Here is a 16,730-nt window from a genome sequence, read left to right as displayed (position 1 = left end):
AAATCTTTGAAATCCAATTTCCCTTGTTCCTTCGGTCCAGAAACTCTGGCCAAGCCTTTGGGAACGGGGATCCCCTCAGAAGTTAATGACGAGGCACGACCACGGGGGGCGGGGGAAGAGGGGGAGTTGCAGGAAGTTCTTCTCCACTCATTTCTGCGTTTGCAGTACCTTTCGCCACCCATCTTGCTCTTTATTTGGGGCTAGGGGCGTCCTGGGGGGGAAGGAAACCAGGGGCCGCTCTGGCTGCATTCCTCGCCGGGGCCGTTTGGGTCCTGTCTGCGGCGAGCCCCGCAGCACCCCCTGTCCGTGCCAGCACCTGTCGGACCGCCAGTTGGCGGCCCGAGTTGGCGCGAGCGGACGCGGCCGGGGCTGCCCCTCCCGGAGGCGCCGACCCTTGCCCGCCCCTGCGGCCGCCCGCGGGAGAGCCGCCGAGCCTCCCCCGCTCGCCTGCCGCGCGCTCCGCCCGGGCTCTGCCCACGGCCCCCTCCTCCCGGCCGCCGCCGGCTGGGGGAAGGTAGACAAGGGGAGGGGACAAGCCGGAGCCTCGGGCCGCCGGCCTTCCCTCTCTACCCGGTGCCGAGACGCCGCGCGGAGCCCCGAGGTCTGCGTGGAGCCCGAGGCGTGGGGGGAGGGGACGGGGAACGACCGGAGCCCCGCGGTGACCCCGAGCTGCCGAACTTCCCTTGGCTTCGAGGAGCGGGGGACGCGCCCGAACAAGGTGAACTTTGGTCGCGGAAAACTCCAGCCAGGTGCCGGGATCCGCGCCGCGGCGGTCGGGACCGGGCGCAGGCTGCAAGCCGGGCTGGGGAGCGGGAGCCCCGAGGCCTCCCTCCGCCCGCGCCCGGGGCGGCCTCGGCCCGGAGCCCCCCACCCCCGGCCTCGCTCCGGCTGCGCGGCCCCCGGGACCCGCCGAGGCGCCCTAGCCCTGTTTCTTCCCCCTCCCCCTTCGGGGGTGGGGGTGGGGCAGGGGAGAGGGGCGCCCGGAGAGCGCATCTATTGGCAGCTTTGTTATTGATCAGAAACTGCTCGCCGCCAACTTGGCTTCGAGGCTGGCTTCGCGCGACCCTCGAGTTTTCGCCTCTGTCCTGTCCCCCGAACTGACAGGTGCTCCCAGCAACTTGCTGGTGACTTCTCGCCGCTCCCCCGGCTCCCCCGCATCCCCACCCCCTCTTTCCTCCCTCGTCTTCACCCCCACCCCCACCACTTCGGCACAGCTCAGGATTTGTTTAAACCTTGGGAAACTGGTTCAGGTCCAGGTTTTGCTTTGATCCTTTTCAAAAACTGGAGACACAGAAGAGGGCTCTAGGAAAAAGTTTTGGATGGGATTATGTGGAAACTACCCTGCGATTCTCTGCTGCCAGAGCAGGCTCGGCGCTTCCACCCCAGTGCAGCCTTCCCCTGGCGGTGGTGAAAGAGACTCAGGAGCCGCTGCTTCCAAAGTGCCCGCCGTGAGTGAGTTCTCGCCCCAGTCAGCCAAATGCTCCTCTTCGGGCTTCTCCTGCTGACATCTGCCCTGGCCGGCCAGAGACACGGGACTCAGGCTGAGTCCAACCTGAGTAGTAAATTCCAGTACTCCAGCAACAAGGAACAGAACGGTGAGTCTTTTACCCCTTTCCCCCCCCTCTTGTTTCTCGCTGTGTGTGTTACGTTGGCACCGTGCGTTGGTGTGTGATGTACACTAGCCTGCGAGGGTATAGTCGTCTCTGTAGCCATGCAAATGCGCGCTGCGTTCATTGGCATGGACTTTAGGAGGTTACGTGCCGTTTGCAACTTCGGGAGCTGCCACAAAGCTGTGAGAGGGCAACGTGAGTGCCACTGCTGGCTCAGTTAGAGAAGACATTCTGGGAGCGATTGTGAACGTCAGTTCAAAGGCACACTGCAGAACCTTTCCTTGCCAGAGTTATAAGTTCAAGAACTGCCTCGAAAAATGAATCCAAAATGAATGAGTCTTGGCGTGTTTGACTTTACTCCGATTTTCTTTTTCGTGGGGAGGAGGGTGTTTGAGGAAATGTACCAGCCACATTAATGGAAGCACTCAAAGTGGAAAGGCATCAATTAATCAGTAAGTAGATAGGAAATAGAGAGGTCATGGGGCCGCGTGGACGTTTTTAGGGGGAGTTAAAAAAATGTATTTCTCTTGCGCGCTCTCTCTCTCTCTCTCTCTCTTTTTTTTAAATGTGCCTTTGTACTCTGAAGAACTTACCTTTCTGGTGTGTGTTTTTATATGTGTTGGTGAATGACTGCTATTTTGTGTGTGCTGGAAACGACTTAATCCTGCATAGGAAATGAGAATTACTTTCAGCTTTCAAGTGTACCTGAAATGTTTAGAAAACTCTCAGATGCAAGTTCCCTTGGGCTGGGATTGCACAGAGCTGGAGAAAGGCTCCTTTCATAAAGCCAGGGCAGCTTCAGGGTGTGTAATTTGCTTAGCCTCTGAACCCCATATGATTTACATCATTCAATTTCTAAACTCTTTTTCTCTTGATCTACCATTATGAAGTCATTTTCGAGAATACTTTGTAAATAGAAATTTTATACTGCACATGAAACCACAATGTTAATGTAGGCTGTCTAAAATTAGAATATTAAATACCCTGTTTACAAGTGGTGGCTCTTAATGTTAGTTGAAAAGAAATGTGCATGTTTTTACTGCTTTGTATGCCATCTATTCAGAATGCAAGAATGCTGTCACTTTATTAACCAGGGGAAATGAACCCAAGCAGCATACCTAGAAAATCAGAATGGTGTGTGCTGTGTTTTTAAGTCACAGCAAACTTTTTCTTTATGTATTGGGCTGTTTTCAAGCTTCGACTTTGAATTTAAGCTCTCTGAAGTGTTCATCCTTAAGAAAGCACAGAAAGTTTTAAAGTACAAAGATAGATTAAATAAGGATTCCTGGGACTTTTGTATACATTATTTGTATGTGTTGTATGTGCAGCAAATACACATGATCACATTTATCAGCCAATATTAATGTAGTTACTTCTTACAACTTGCTAATGTGATGGCACATGGCACCTGCAGGCCGCTTGAGCTGCTGATCAAAGGGCAGCCTAGGGATCTATCTCTAATCACAGGAGCTGCAGAGGATTGGGGGAAAGTGATCAAAGGAGCCCCAGCACCAGCTGTACCCTGGCAGGAAACAGATCAGACCAACCTTTGTTCTTTTTCATGTAAAATAAATGTCCAGTTCGAAATATTGCTTCTTACTAGACAAGCTTCTCCAAAATGACAATGCACAATATTCCTGGCTTCTGTGTTCTCTATTTTATTGTTCCTGTGCCATTATCATTTCTCCTTCTGCACTGTTTTATCAAGCCTGTCCTGGCATCTGTCACCTTCCAATTCCCGTCGCTACTTGTGCCTCTGATTGTCATTCTTTCTTGTGATCCACCTGCCATCATCACTTTGTAATGCGCCCCAGAGCTTCTCCTGTGGTCATTGGCCACTTTACTGAATAGGTTCACACCCTCTGGAGAGGTGAGTTCATTAAGCCAGGCCACACACATTCTGTTACCATCAGAGGCTGGGCCATTTCCATTCCTAAGTTGCATGATGCTAAAAATAGCCTGGCTATTTCCTAATCTGTGGGTAGAGGATTGGGCTATGTTTAGCTCTTGGGAGGGTTGGCAGCAGGAAGTAACTAGAGGTAGAGAACTACTCACCTTGTAGTTTTGAGCCTCAGGAGAAGTGGACTATCCAGCACTAGGGGGCAATATAGAGCTATTTTCCTGCACATGCTCAGGTTGATTTTATGCTTCAGGGTTCCAAGATTTGAGGATAACAGGTAGGTGACAAAGAATATCCCCCTGGAATGTGAACAAATTTGCTGGACCTTCTTTTTCTTCTTCTTTTTTTGGTGGGGGTTCCAAATTTTCCCTTTCCGTAGGTGGGATTTTTTGCCCTCATAGTTATGATTGATTTTTGATTGCCCTCTTGCTATTTTCAATTTTGATGATTGCCCAATTCTGGAAGTACAAACCCTCTGGAGATGCCACACAGAAATGTCATTGGCCCAGTGTGTGCATTGCATCATTTTGTGAAAGCTTTTCTAAGTGCCAAATGTCCAAATTGATCTATTTATTGTAACTATAGGAACTCATTCATGCTTTCAGAGACCTCTCCCCAATGATACTGTCTTTTCTCCAGTGTTCTAAATTCTCAGAGGGTGATGCAATCAGATCCCCAGGACTGCCTCATTTCAGTATTAACTTGGTGTCCCATGAGGTGTTATAAATAATGGAAATTGATTGCTATAGCCAATGCTAGATATTTGGATTTAGGTTGGATCATGTGGAGGTGCTTCAGAATTCATTTTGAGGGATCAGTGTCATTTACCCTGTTATTATTCATTACCTGGTTTTTGACCTAATACTGTATTGCAATTCTTGCCACTCTGCTGTGAGAATAGCTTTATCCTCCAATATTGTATGTTACCTTTCTGTCCTTAATTCTTAACCTGACTTCTAACCCTGAAGTTTCACATGTAAAACAACGGTCTCCAGATGTAACTTAAAGAAGGAGATAAAAGATAAGAACGCTGACTTACATAGGGTTTCTGGCCTATACTTCCTGCATGACCATGGGAAAAATGACTAATATCTGTGCGCACTCATTTAGAGGAGAATGCCTGCTATGAAACCAGTAAGTTCTGGGATGGTGCTTCTGCGTTGCAGCCTCAAAACCCAAAAAGAAACAAAGCGTACTTGATCAATTGCATATAGTCCACATAGACACCCAGTCACAAAGGTGTTGACGGAGCAAGGCCTCATCCACTTTGTGTCATCGGTGACACAAATTTACCCATGGAGCCGAAATGTGCTTCCCGTTCTCATTTTCTTTAACCATTTTGAGGGCAGATTTGGAATATGTCTCCGTTAGTTAGGGTCATGCTCATGGACATCTTTATTGTATGTGCTCTTTTCCTCAAGAGCTTTTGTGGCCCATGGGGCCATTTACTTTGGGGGTAAACGGTCCTCTAGGAATGCCTTTCTGAAGCCACGTGTCTTGTGTTTGTGGCTTCCCTGTCTCTCTCTCTCTCTTTTTAATGCCAGCTTGCTCCTCCTCCTCTTGCCATGTGCCCGTGTCCCACAAAGCTGTGTCCACTCCCCCTACCCTTTCTAGGGGGTAGTTTCAAAGCTCTATTTTACTGAAAATAGATAATCACAGTCCTTAGAACGGTGTCCCAGAGTAAATAGGCTCTGACCCAGTGCTAAAGGGACTCCCTGTGAGTTAGTCTATAAGTTGTAGTGCATGACCTTTGTGACATTTATTTTTGTTGTTTAGAGGCTTTTTTTTTTTTTTTAAAGATTTTATTTATTTATTCATGAGAGACAGAGAGAGAGGCAGAGGGAGAAGCAGGCTCCCAAGGAGCAGGGAGCCCGATGTGGGACTCGATCCCAGGACGCTGGGATCATGACCTGAGCCGAAGGCAGACGCTTAACCATCTGAGCCACCCAGGCGCCCTAGAGGCTTTTTTTTTTTGAAAAAGAACTTCCTCCTTGTTCTCTGCTCTGTTTGAGACTGTTGAGGAAGTTGAGGAAGTAGAGTGCTATTATGTAATGATGAATATTGTTTTTCACAGTTGGTGACACAAAAACCCCATTCTACTTTTTGGTAACATTCCCCTCCTACCAACTGTTATCTTTTACAATTAATCTGATGTATTTTATATTTACCTCCGAAAGGTGTTCAGGTGTGTAGAAAGCTATACGGACTAGTATATTTTTGTTAAATAGTTTGAAATAGGGGCCGGGATCTGACACTAAACGTTCCCCAGTGGTGGCATTTTGTAGAGCTCCATCTCGGACACCAAAATTTTAGCTTTGTCTATTCTTATTTCATCCTTCCTGACGCTTATCTTTTACAGATCTTCTTTATATTCTCTTCCACTTCATGTTTTCTTCAGCCTTTCTACCTCTAGGATACTACTTCAACCCTGCTGGCGCCCTTCCTGATTGATCAGTGTGCCTGCCATATTGATTGTTAACCATCTTCACACTTTTAGCTACTGACCATTTCAGTCATATTGGAGTCCCGACTCTTCTCCTTTCTCCTCCCTGCTGGGCCGCCGAGGCCAACCTGAGGCTTGAAGGACCCGGAGTAAGGAAAGGATATGGCCTTTTTTAAAGCCTCCTTCTTGCGGCTTCTTTTGTTCTACCTCATCAAGCGTTGGGGCCTGGGAGTGAGATGAAACAGCGGGACATGACACACATCGTGTGGAAATACAAGCCTTACTTGGGGGTTGTTGTTTCTGTGGGCAACACTGATTAGGTGCTTGTGCATGGGTAGCACCTTACCATCTTCCAAATTAAATGGATCGTCTTCTCAGTGAGGTCTTGTTCTGCCCACTTAATCTGAATTAGACAGCCCTCACTATCACATCAAGGTTAATTAACTGCATAGTACTTATTATCACTTTTTGGTATTCTTCTTGGTATTAATCAATTAAGTAATTATAAACCTACCCCCCCCACCACCCCCAGAGTACATAAGTTCCCTGAGAGTATGGAACTCGTCCGACTTGCTCTTTGTGGGAGCTTCAGCACCTGGAACGGGATTGTATATAGTATGTGCTCCTTAAATATTTGTTGGATGGTTCTGGATGTAGTGCCTTATTAGAGTAAGACTATGGTGTTGACTATAATTGTAGGCCATGTTTGAAGGTGTCTTTTTGGTCTTGGAACTTCCACATTGTTTTACATTTTTCATACGAAGATAAACTTGTTTAATTATTGGTTGTGATGTCAGTCAAAGTACTACCTTACAATCTTGGTTAATATACCATGTTACCAGGTGAGCATGTACCAAGTAAATGGGTAGGTTTCCTAGAACTGGTGCTAGTTACTTTCTTAAAAGTGCTATTGCTGTGCATACCTCTGTGTTTCCCGAGGATGGGGTGTTGTGTGATATGGACCAAGGATCTGAAGAATGGTAAATTTTGCATGGCTGAGATGCCTCCAAAAGCAGTGTGCTTTCCATCTTCTGCCTGTGGCTCACAGATAAACAGGCTAGACATCAGCAATAAATGTGGTGCATGGAATGTTAGGACTGGAAGGATCCTGAGAGCCTGTCCTCACCGATGTGTAAAGTGAGACGTGGAGAGCTAAAGTGACTTTGTTTAGGTCACTGTTGAGTGCAACAGTATTAAACTGCTAATGTGGTGATGCATTTTTCCTTATGTAAAGAACCAACTGGGCAAATGGAATTCTAGTTTTAACATTCTGATGCTTCATATAAAAGCCATTCTCTATTATTTTAGGGGGTTGCATGCTTTGTGGGTTGTAAAGGAAGACAGGACACCCTTGATCCTGAAACACAACTTATAAGAATACTAAGGAAAACAGTCTCAAAATAATCATATTCATTAAATATAACAGATAATCTGGCTAATATATATTTAGTATTTCTGTTGGGGTAGAAATCTGATAGTTTGGGAAATAACTTGAGATACCACCTTTAGAACTGTTACTGTTACCTGTCCAGACTTTATTTACACAGGTGTACTAGGTCCATAGATGGATGATGTTTATTCCAATATTTTGGTTTATTAATTGATGATGATGAAGAGGATGGTTGACGTTGGAATGCTTGGTTCCATAAGGGAGGTTTTTGTTAAAACAATAATTTTAAACATTTCATTTAGCAGGATGTCTCACTGGTAAAGTACCATAGGAGTGAATAAATGGGCATGGCCTAGCGGGCTCTAGAAAGCACAACCTGTTATTCTGTGAATGGATTTAATGAGTGATTTTAATTTTTATTTACATTTGAATATATAGGATATTCACTTCAGAGGTTCAAACTTCACTCGAAAGTCAAGAACATCAGGAAATAAATTCATTGCTGTGGACTTGAAGGGCTTGCCTAAAATAGGATTAAATGACCAAAATTTTATTTGTGAAGTTTCTAAATCTGAGAACAAAAGGAGCTAAAAATTATAAAGAGGAGTTATACTAATTAACATCATTAAAGTCAACTTATTAAGAGTGATTTTTTTTTTTGGTAGCATTAGCTCATTTTGCCTTTTACTTCATGAGAATACATGCTAAATTGAGCTCAGCCAATTCTGTTACCTGACTTCACCTTAGTCTTCATATGTCATCTTCAAGCATTTCCAGTCCCCTGGTGACCGAGCAGCGTCTTTCCTGGACATTTGACTTTTGTCTAAGCCAAACCGTCTCTGCCAGCCTGGCTTCACTAATTTTGCTTTCTTATCAAACTATGATTTTTTCTTTTTTTTGTACTTGGCTTTTACCCTATCGGATAGTAATTGAGCCATTTTGCAATCAAATGAGGTGTGTTTTGGGTTGTTGCAGGCAGTGGGAGATGGAGGGTCTGTCTTTCTGAGGGAAACCAACATCACCAAACACTGGAGGCACATTGATGATAAATGCAAGGATATAGATTTGTACTGCCACTGTATGTCCTGATAAGACATCAGTTAGAGCTCTCAGAAGAGACACAGGATGGGCAATATTTGGATGCATTCTTTGTGGGTGGGTGGACGGGTCTAAAGATCTCTCGGTGAGTCTCTGGTTTTGTAATGCTTAATAATGATACCCTATGAGGGCCTGTTAGTTGCCACACTTGTGCTCAATGTTTACAGACAGTATATAGCTTATCTTTATAACCTCCCCATGAGGTATGAGGAAAAACACCAAGGTTTCACTAGCTAAGTAGCTTAGCCAAGGTCTCAGAGCTGGTAAATGTTTGGACCTAGGTCTGACTCCAAGCCAGAACTCAAGAGTCACATGCTGCTTCCTTCATGAGTTAAATGGTCTAATGTTTTATTAGAACATTGCTTTTATTCAGCAAATATTTATAAGCCTCTGCTCTTGGCTAAGCTCTGCCCCAGGTGCTGGATACACAAAGAATAAGATGCAGTTCTGCCCTTGAGAAGCTCTGTCCAAGAACGACAGATCCTTCTTTTTTCTCATGGTCTAGTAATGCCATGCTCAAAGTGCTATGGGAACATGGGATGCTTTATTTCACTTCAAAAATCCTCTGTTGATTGACTAAGTGGTTGATTCTGCCTGGAAGAGAAGTGCAAGGAGGAAAGTTCCCACAGGGCAGGTGACATATTTTGAAGTGGGTCTGGGAGAGAAAAAGAGAACATTCTAGGCTGAGGAAACAGCCTGCACAAAAGAATAAGGCAGGAAAATGGATATCCCGTGGGAGACAAGAAGAGTCTAGTGTTGCATATGATTAGAGGCAAGAAAATAGTGGAAAGGTGCCCTGGATGTGTATATTCAAAGGCCCGATGCTGTTCGCAGCGTGCTTCGTGAAGAGTTTGCACTTAACAGAATAAAAGAGAAGATTGTTTCCCTGTTTCAGAGCTGGTGAAAACCCTTCATTTCCAGTTATTTTCGAAGCAGACGTGTGGTAGCAGAGTTCTGCTTTGGGGTGGGTAGTTGACTGCTTATTGTTGCAATTTTGTCCCAGTCATTAGGGGAATTGGTGAGAAGGGCAGGCTGCACAGCCTCAGTTACACTCAAATAAGCTAAGCCTGTGTCCACACTACTCTCTATTGCCTCCTTTATGTAAACAAAGAGCTATTTTCACACTTCATTCACAAAATGGATGGCATGTGGAATGAGGCTGGGTGAGGGATCAGGAGATCATGGTACAAGGAAGGCAGCTTCCAGCACACTGAATTAGCATAATGAAGCTATTACGTTGCAAGAAGCAAAGAAAACAGCCTTAACACTTTTAAGGGAAAGGCTTTCAAGTCTTGTGAAAATTAATTCCTATGAGGTTACTCTGCATTTGAGTAAGAACTACATCATTTCTCTAGTGAGGCTCATTCTGGTCCCTTGTAGACAGTGCTAGAAATATTTTGTGGTATTTAAGGACTAGAAAAGAATGACTTTTCTTGGTGGATGTGCTTTCTAGATGCCATGCCACTTTTTTGAAGCTATGCTTTTTGCATTCGAGGAAAGCCTTGTTTGTGAGTGGGTACTATTTTAGGCTTTTCGACGTTTGCAAGACGGAGCTAGGCTTCCGGGCTTAAATATGCCCAGCTGGCCATTGCACCTGCCTTTTGAGTTACTACAGAGATCAGAAACCATTAACAGCAGAAGTTGGACTTACGTGGTACTTATCTCATGTTGTTTCTGGCAGTTATTTTTGCTGGGTATTTATAAGGACATCTGTCTTTTAAAGAGTCGTATTACTTATCCTTTTTTTTTCCACTAAGGAATAAATCACAGCTTGTTCCCCATACTGCCACACACATTCATAGTCTGAAGTGATTAGAAATGCAAATTAAGAGTCGTTAAAGCATTATAATTTCTTTTCCTATGGCATCAGGCAATATTTAAAATCAGTGTACTCAGAAAGAACATATGCTTAAAATGTGATTAAGATGTGAGCAGATGAGAAGAAAGAAATATTAAGTTCCTTATGGGAAAATTTCTTACAGGGTTTGGGAATAAGGGGAACCTGCACTATTCATTTCTGATTTATCATCCTTTAAACCGGAGACATAATGAGTAGGGTGCACGTTGTTTAAGAACACAGGAAAACACAGTAGCTTCTGACGTTTTCAAATTGCTCTATGGAAATACATACTAAAGACGCCTTACTAGAGTGTGATTTACCATCGGATTACCCAAAGGACAGATCAAATTCAGCTGTATTCCTTGTAGTGATTCTTGGGTATTTAAACACTATGAAAACAAGGAAAAAAAATCAGATAGTGTAAGCATGAAAAGCATTGATATGCACATCCAGAGGTAGAGATGGATGTGCCGGACGCAGATCTCCTCCACTGGAACTATGTTTATGTCGTAGGTAATAAAAGGTACTGGCTTCCTGTTAAAGAAGAGCAGTGTCTCTGTAGGTATGCATTTTGTTCCTGACTTCACTTTTATTTATGAACAAAAGTACACTCTATTTCTGGAGGTCTACATGCAAATGAATTGCCTCTACAAAAGAAGGGACTGTCCCTCAGAGTGTTCTTATAGTTTCAGATGCAGTTTTATGTATACTGGAGATATATATGATGGGCTCAACTGTATCTTTACTTTGTATTTGTCACTGCAGTCAAAACTGACTGTTTCTAGAAAAATCAACAGTCTAAAAATAGCAGGTGTTTCCCAGGTCAAAACCTGGCTCAGATATCGAGAGATATTGACAGAGTCTAGCTACCTAAATGATAAATGCTAAACCTTGAAACAGTAGTTTCAATCTGTTTTCTTGTGAATATTAGCAGGCTTGAGATTTATAAGCAAGAAGAATAATGTAAAATTAGCAATCAAATGATCTCTATGTTTATTTTTTAGAAAAGCTTTTCTTTCATGGTATAAAATTTATCTTTAATCTGTGCTGATAACTTTTAATAGGCATCAGTTGGGTACCCCATTAAACTAACTGCTTTAAAATGGTTTCCTCTTAGAACTAATGTTTACATCCTAGGAAATCAATTAGAGTGTATGGATTTCACATTTCCCTTGCAGTCTTCGTTTACAGGCATTTCTGAATGACCAACCTACTATAGCAAAACACTCAGAGGTGCAAATCTTCTGAAAGAAGTGCAAATGCCACACTTTTACTTGGAAAACTGGAAAAAAAATAGGACTTATTTAATATATCTGCCGAGCATTTAAAACTGCAGAAAGCACAGGAAATACTTTTGGTGTATGGGAATGTGTGGTGTTTCCAAACTACAAACATTGTTTTTAAAATTTCCCCGGTAGTGGTGAATTATATGAGACCATGTCCATCTAAGGAGAGCTTGTTTAACTGGCTTGTGGTTCTGGGGCTCGTTCAAACACTCTTAAACAAAATAAAGGGAATGGATGTAATAACTTCTTTATGGAAAGGCCATAAAAAGGTACAGGGCCATGTAAACAAATTGGGTCATTTACTAGATGTTTTAAGTGATAGATTTGCAATCCAAATTCAGGGGTGTATATTAGGTTTTATAGGACCATGACCATATTCTACCCTAAAAATGAGATTACAAGCATATTTTTTGTTTATTTGTTTGTTTTTCTTTAGTGCATGGAAACCCATTATTGCCATATTATACTGTAGTTTGAAAACATAAGATTTTGAGCACTTGCATTTATAAAGTTTGTTCAACTTTGGAAAATGGTTAGAGACCCATGCGTGAAAAATTGAATTGACCTGTTTTTTTTGGTAGCACTGGGTTCTGTTCAAGGAAAATAAGATGATTGAAATTGAAATTTTCCTTCTGGGCTCAGACATGTCTAAACTAATTGTAAAATAATTGTTCTGGCTTACAAGAGTAGACTCATAACTACGACTATGTAAAGTAGAAATCCAACAACAGTTACGACTTACAGTGACTGTAACTCTGCCAGTCTTGTAATAAAACCGCTATTATAACCAACCTACTGTGACATTCATTTGTCTTACTTGAGATGTAGGTTAAAAAAAAAAAAAAGCTTCGCCCTAGTTGTCTCTCTTTAGAGAGCCACTTTATTACACTAGGGTATTAATATGCCTTCTCTGAAATGGGTACAAGGGTTGTGCCAGAACAGTCTGACAAAGGGAGGGGGCGGTGGGAACATACGCATGCATGGTGCCATGCATTGTGGTGATGACCAGTGGCGGTGGCGATTGAAGTGAAGAAAGGAAATGAAATAATTTCTATGTTGGTACCAGAGCATTTATTCATTCTGTAACTTATCTCAATCAGGGTTGGCTCACTTGGCCTTAAAGGAAGTAGATTGTGTAAGAAACCTCAGTCAAACTCAATGAGCCTTTCTAAGTTTTGAAAACTGATGGCAACTTTTACGTGTTACTGCTGGAAGCTTGGCAGCGGAAATAACTGCTCTAGCTTCACAAGCCTTAAAAAACAAGGGACAATGGTGGATATTATAGCTTCTGTGTAATTTGTGACTTGCCATTTCCTTTTTTTTTTTTTTAATGAGTAACTTAGGGCTAGATGGCATTAAGTCTACGAAAAACCTAAGCTCTGCCTTTCAGTTGGATTCTGTGTGACCTTAAAAACAGCAGTTCACATCCTTTTGCCTTCGTTAGCCATTCACCCCTTTTCTACGGCATGCAGTTCTGCGTGGTTATATACTATGTGAATGAAAAGTCATCACACAGAGGCGACTACCACACGGTGACACTAGTACTTGCCTGGCTCCGTGAGGCAGGGCGGGAGATGTGACGCTGAATCGGACAATCCCTGCCTTTAAGTAGTTTATAGCGAAGTGGGGAGAGAAGACGTGGAGCTGGCTATAATACAGAATAAAATACAGTGCTTGGTGGGAATTGAGGGAAAAGCAAAATCATTTACAGCAGAGCCGTTAGTCAACACTTAGGAAAGCTGTCCGGGGAGACTTCCGTTTTGAGCAGATGTGCCTAGAAAGATGAGTGACCTGTGTTGCATGTGGAATCGAGGGTACGGTGCAGTGGATTGTAGGAGGAGATGGGGGCCTGCCATAAATAGGGACAAGGAAGGGAGTCCGGGAAATCCATGCAGTCAGTCCAGTGTGATTTGTTCTGACTGAGACTTAAGAAATAGATTCAGTGGGCAGGTGACTAGAAATAAGTGACACACAAGGAGGGACACTGATGTACTACTTAGGCTTGACTAACTAGGAGAGCGATTCTGCGCACTTCAGTGTAAACGCCAATGTTGGCCTTCCCACCCAGCGATTCAGGCAGCCACATTATGGATGAAATCGGCGTCCTTGTGGTGTGTTATAGCAGGTAGAGACAGCGTGAAGGCTGCTGAAAAGTGAGGAATACAGTTAGAAGGAAAAGGCAATCCCTCATTTGTGGCCCAGAGCCATGAAGAGGAGGCAGGCAGTAAAGGGAGGGGGAAGCAAGAGAGAGAAATGACAGAAAAGGGTGGGGCGGAGGAAAAAAAAAAGGAGAAGAACCTTAAGGCAGAGGGAGGAGGGTGCCAAGGAAAGAGAGAGAAAAGTCAAATAAATTGGCCTACAGAATAAAATATAGCAGAGATTCAAGAAGGCGGGAATCGATGAGTAAACAGCTTCTGATTTTTCAATGTTGACCAAAACCAAAAATGAGATAAACAAACGCCTTCAGTGTAATGCGGGGTATGGACGTGGGAGGAAGAATGGTGATGTACTAAAGGGAAGAAGTGAGACGTAAAGTTTTTAAGGCTTTTGGGTAAGTTTTAGTTATGAGGGAAGCAGGTAGTGAAGTGACCCCAGGATGGAGAGAAAGAAAGAGGAAAGAAGCATGTTTGTTTACTTGTTTGATGGGTTCGAGAGAGATCCAGAGGAGATGAAAAGGTTCAATGTGTAACAAGAGAGAAGACTTCTGGGCCGGAAATGTCCTTCAGTTGCTGATGGAACACAGGAGAAATGGTGGCAGAGCATTAGGCAACATGTCCAATTATTGCTGAAAGAACTGGAGCATCCCTGGCAGGGATGTAGGAATTAAGTTTTGGAGGAAGGACACATCTTGACCAAGTGGGAAAGTGACAGGAGATGCAGGAAAAATGCTAGCCATGGCTCCCTGCCAGTGGGGTCAGAGAAGCCCCGATCAGGATGTTCTAGTCCTGCCTAATGTCTCAAGTAGAAGGCGTCGATAACATGAGAGGCAAAATAACAGAAGTGGATGTTTTTGCCTAGAGGATGACCAGATGGTAAGTTTTGGGATCTGGAGATGGAGGAAAGAGTGGGGCCGGAGGCAGAGATTTACGCATGCACTAGCAAACAATAATGATGGGGAAGGGAGTGACACGTGGAAGAATGCGTGTTAAGAAGGCACACCTAAACCAGAGTGAGTAGGGACTTTTAACCTGTCACAGAGCTGCAGAGGTGTCGAAAACAACCATGGACATTCAACTGAAATGATCGCTTTAATGCCCCTTACTTTATCTTTCTGGTGCTGATGCCCTGAAAGTGTGCCCTGAAAAATCATAAAAAGTGGGGGGAAATCTCTGCATGCCTCTGGGATCTCTGCTGTGGAAACTCTAGCATCTGTTGCAAGCACTACATGGGTTTTTTTTTTCTTTTCTTTTGTTTTTTTAAAGATTTTATTTATTTATTAGAGAGAGAGAGCATGAAAAGGGAGAAGAGGGAGAAGCAGGCTCCCTGTAAGCAGGGAGCCCGATATGGAGCTCAAATCCAGGACCTTGGGATCATGACCTGATCCAAAGGCAGACACTTAACAGACTGAGCCACCCAGGCACCCCATTTTGTTTGGTTTTTAATAGCTATTAAAGCCACCTAGAAAATTGTGGGAGGTGAGTTCAAGTTATAGCTATTGTTTGCTCAAGAGAAGAATATACCTCAGCATGTGTATTCCACTCTTCCCAAAGAGGCTGTGTTCTGAGTACATTTGCAGGGTGAGGATTATGTGTGCTCCCATCACGGGGAATCTTTTATGTTCCTGTAATCGTTGGCAACCCATGTACTTGGAACTGGTTTGTTGAATAACCGTGACTATCGAGCCTTGATCCAAACACTTTATTTTTGCTTCTCCTGAATGTTATTGAGCAGGGGAAGTCTTCCCCTACCCCAGGGTGGATATTTCTGCAAGACATGGTTTTTCAGCTCACCCTGAAGAGATACTGAGTTCTAGAGTGGTTTCAGATGGGAACATCCTCTGATTTAGGAATAAGATGGCCCCGTCCTTTGGAAAGTAAAACTCCAAATGTGACAGCTTTGGACCTCTGCACTACCTACCCAGGCCTGCTGCTGAGCGGAGCTCGTCTGGGAAAGGAGCTGGGGTGGAGGGAGCAGGAGGCTTGATGTGTCCGAGGGATTCAGCATTCATGGAACAGCTCCTGGCCATTTCCTTTGAAAATCTTACTGTCCGCTTTGGTGTCTCGGTACCTATCCTCTTGGCCCTGCGGTGCCATTCTAGCATCCAGTTACCCATCTGTTTCGAGGACTCCCTGTGTCTCATGGTTGGGCTCGCTCTCAGAGCTCCAAGTCTGAGAATGCAACTTCAAATGCATAGTCTTTGTTCTGCTTAAATCTCATGCCTTCACAAACATTTAAAATGTGTAATAGAGAACATGAAACAAGCACAGAATTACCATCAAGCTAATGAATGAAAATATTTCTATTTTTGAGTCAAGTAATTATCTTTATGTTTGTAATTTCTGCGTTCTCACTGTCATCACCCCAGGCCAGGTGCGGATGACCTAAACTGTTACAAACATGTCCTTGTTCTTCCTTAGAAGGCTTTTCCCACGCTTTCCTGTCCCTGATGGATCATGCAGTAGAAGTTGATGCAGAATAATCATCCTGTAGTAGAGGTCTCCTTGTGTTTACTCAGTGCTTCTCAAACTTCACCTGGGGGCCTTATTAAAATGCAGGTTCTGATTTTGTGGTGGTTGGTGGGGCCAGCCAGGGAATTTGCATTTTAGCAAGCTCCCAGCTGGTGCTGCTGGGCTGAGGACCAGACGGAGTAAAAGGGTCTGCTTGGGTATTCTCAAGTCTGCTGTGATCTCACCTCAATCTTTCCAGTAAAAAGATTGCACAAAGCTGATCTCTCCTCACCACAGAGAAGACTCCATGACTCTGCCCTTAAAACTCTTTTAACCAAGAAGTCAGTTCAATCCAATAAACATCGAGTGCCTTGTGTTCCAGTTACCATGGCACATCCTGAAAACAGATAAACAAAATGCAGTTTTTTAAGTACTTGGTGTCGACAATCAATGTGGCTTTTCATACACTAGAGATATACTTAGAATGCTAAAGGAACCCAGAGATGTTCCCTATCGCGGTCATGGAAGGCTTCTCATGAGGCCATCACTTGAGTTG

At 43.9% G+C, this 16,730-nt stretch overlaps 1 protein-coding gene across 5 annotated transcripts in view; it reads left to right on the top strand.

Moving 5' to 3' along the window:
- The first annotated feature begins 278 nt into the window (after positions 1 to 278).
- The window catches only part of PDGFC (platelet derived growth factor C), a 201,814-nt gene continuing 185,362 nt past the window's right edge, over positions 279 to 16,730 (top strand). For 2 of the 5 annotated variants that reach the window (XM_045880241.3, XM_045880240.3), the window contains exon 1: positions 279 to 1,595. In XM_045880241.3, the coding sequence (XP_045736197.1) occupies positions 1,478 to 1,595 (118 nt within the window). In that variant the 5' untranslated portion in view covers positions 279 to 1,477. Of the gene's footprint in view, positions 1,596 to 1,733; positions 2,063 to 16,730 lie in introns of those variants that run through there. The other 3 variants (XM_064585202.1, XM_045880238.3, XM_045880239.2) reach the window with 3 other exon arrangements.

The sequence above is a fragment of the Mirounga angustirostris genome, unplaced genomic scaffold, assembly GCF_029215605.1.
Source record: "Mirounga angustirostris isolate CCGP_5_RB_7025 unplaced genomic scaffold, mMirAng1.0.hap1 SCAF_2, whole genome shotgun sequence".
NCBI lineage: Eukaryota > Metazoa > Chordata > Mammalia > Carnivora > Phocidae > Mirounga > Mirounga angustirostris.
This window is presented reverse-complemented; position numbering and strand designations above follow the sequence as displayed.